Source organism: Cariama cristata, unplaced genomic scaffold, assembly GCF_000690535.1.
Source record: "Cariama cristata isolate BGI_N322 unplaced genomic scaffold, ASM69053v1 scaffold12932, whole genome shotgun sequence".
Lineage (NCBI taxonomy): Eukaryota > Metazoa > Chordata > Aves > Cariamiformes > Cariamidae > Cariama > Cariama cristata.
In genome coordinates this window covers 954-2591 of record NW_009603295.1, presented here as the reverse complement: position 1 = coordinate 2591, position 1638 = coordinate 954, and the positions used below count along the sequence as shown (strand labels likewise).

General features: G+C 36.4%; 1 protein-coding gene across 1 annotated transcript in view; it reads right to left on the bottom strand.

Moving 5' to 3' along the window:
- Positions 1 to 664, bottom strand: part of RBM46 (RNA binding motif protein 46) — a 10503-nt gene extending 9839 nt beyond the window's left edge. The window contains exon 1 of the mRNA XM_009695126.1: positions 501 to 664. Coding sequence (XP_009693428.1) covers positions 501 to 651 — 151 coding nt within the window. The 5' untranslated portion in view covers positions 652 to 664. The remainder of the gene's footprint in view (positions 1 to 500) is intronic.
- Positions 665 to 1638: the final 974 nt, after the last annotated feature.

Sequence of the window (1638 nt, the reverse complement as noted above, 5' to 3'; positions counted from 1 at the left end):
GTGGCGCGGGGGGGGGGGATAAGTTATGTTAGATATGGAGAACAGAGTAGTCAACTCTGAAAACAAAATGAGTTAGATTATCTTCACTGGTGCTATCTCAGAGCAGAGATTTGTAAAAAAAATGCTTTGGCCAATGCAAGTGGTAAGACAAGAAATAAAGTAGGTTATGTCTGCTATCACCAATTTATTTTTCCCTTCTGTGCCACTGAACACTTTGAAGTGTGTTCTCAGTCATGTGGAACACACTCAGTATTTTTGGCTCCGTTCAACAACAGCAAACGTTCAACATAGTCTAGCACAAGAGATCTTGAACTGCTGGAAACCGTAAAGCGTATCAGGATCCTGTATGTGCTGTTTCTTACACTCTTCCCCTAAGCATCTATTACTGGTGATTGTCAAGATACAGGACATCGGGCTACACAAATTTTCATTCTGATTCAGTATAGCCCTCCTTACAGAAAACAAAACTCTAACTTTGTAATCTCAAAAGAAATGCTTACCTGGTGGAGGACCACCAAATTTTCTTTGCCCATTTTCTTGAACCATGCTGTAACCAGTCTTCTCCATCAGGGCCAGTAAAGCAGCCTCATTCTGAGTGCCGCTTCGGATTTTGCCACATCCATTTGCTGCAGCTTTATTTTCCTCATGCATATCTGCAATAGCTTCAACAGAACATTGCAGATATTTCAATTCAGATAATTCTAAGTTGTTATATGTGTACAGAAGCTACCAAAGCACAGAAAATCAACTCACGTGCTATACTTGCCTATTTACTGTGACTTTGTTTAGCACACGGCTTCAATCCTACATCCAACTACTATCATCTATATATTTGCTTTCAAAATATCGTTCCATAGCTGTGATAATCTTGAACTTTAAACAGCAACTATATATTCTATATTCAACCTTTCATAAGCAGTATCACAACTACTTTCTAAGTATGCTGCCCTTCAAGTAGAATGAATTCACCCATAAATCATGTTACCACAGTTGTGTAGAGACCTATATGCTACTTAAAGTGACAAGTTCCACTTTCTTATTACTACATTTTATAGCAATTTCAATGATTTTAAAACTGTATTTTAGTACAAAAATACCTAAGAAATGCATTAAGTCCATGCCTAATTAATATAAAGAATTCAAAGAATTCATGAACAAAATTAATTTAATTAAAACCAAAATGTAATAAAACTAGGCAGAACTGTCAAAGCTAAAGGGTTGAAATAATCCCACCTCTGCGGTCCTTATTTTCATTACTTTATCTATCCATTTTCACAATTTCCAAAACAAGAATTAGTAAAAATAAAGCCATACATAGTAGTTAATGTACCAAATGTTATCCCACCCATCTTTATAAAGGTCTTCATATGATTGCTGATGACACTAAGCAAGCTTTTGCCTCCATACTCAAAACAGTAACCATCCCCATGGTTGCTAGTCCTTTTATTCTTCACCTACACATTCCATTGAAAACTATACCAGCATAGCAAATTACAATCATTTTGCATAAACTGAAGTTTTTCAAAATATTATATGCTATATTTATGGAGTGATTAAGTCCCTTCCACTGCTACATTTATGCATGTTATGCAATGGTTTTACTGTCCAGAGGTGGTCTTCCCCCCCACCCCCCCAAAC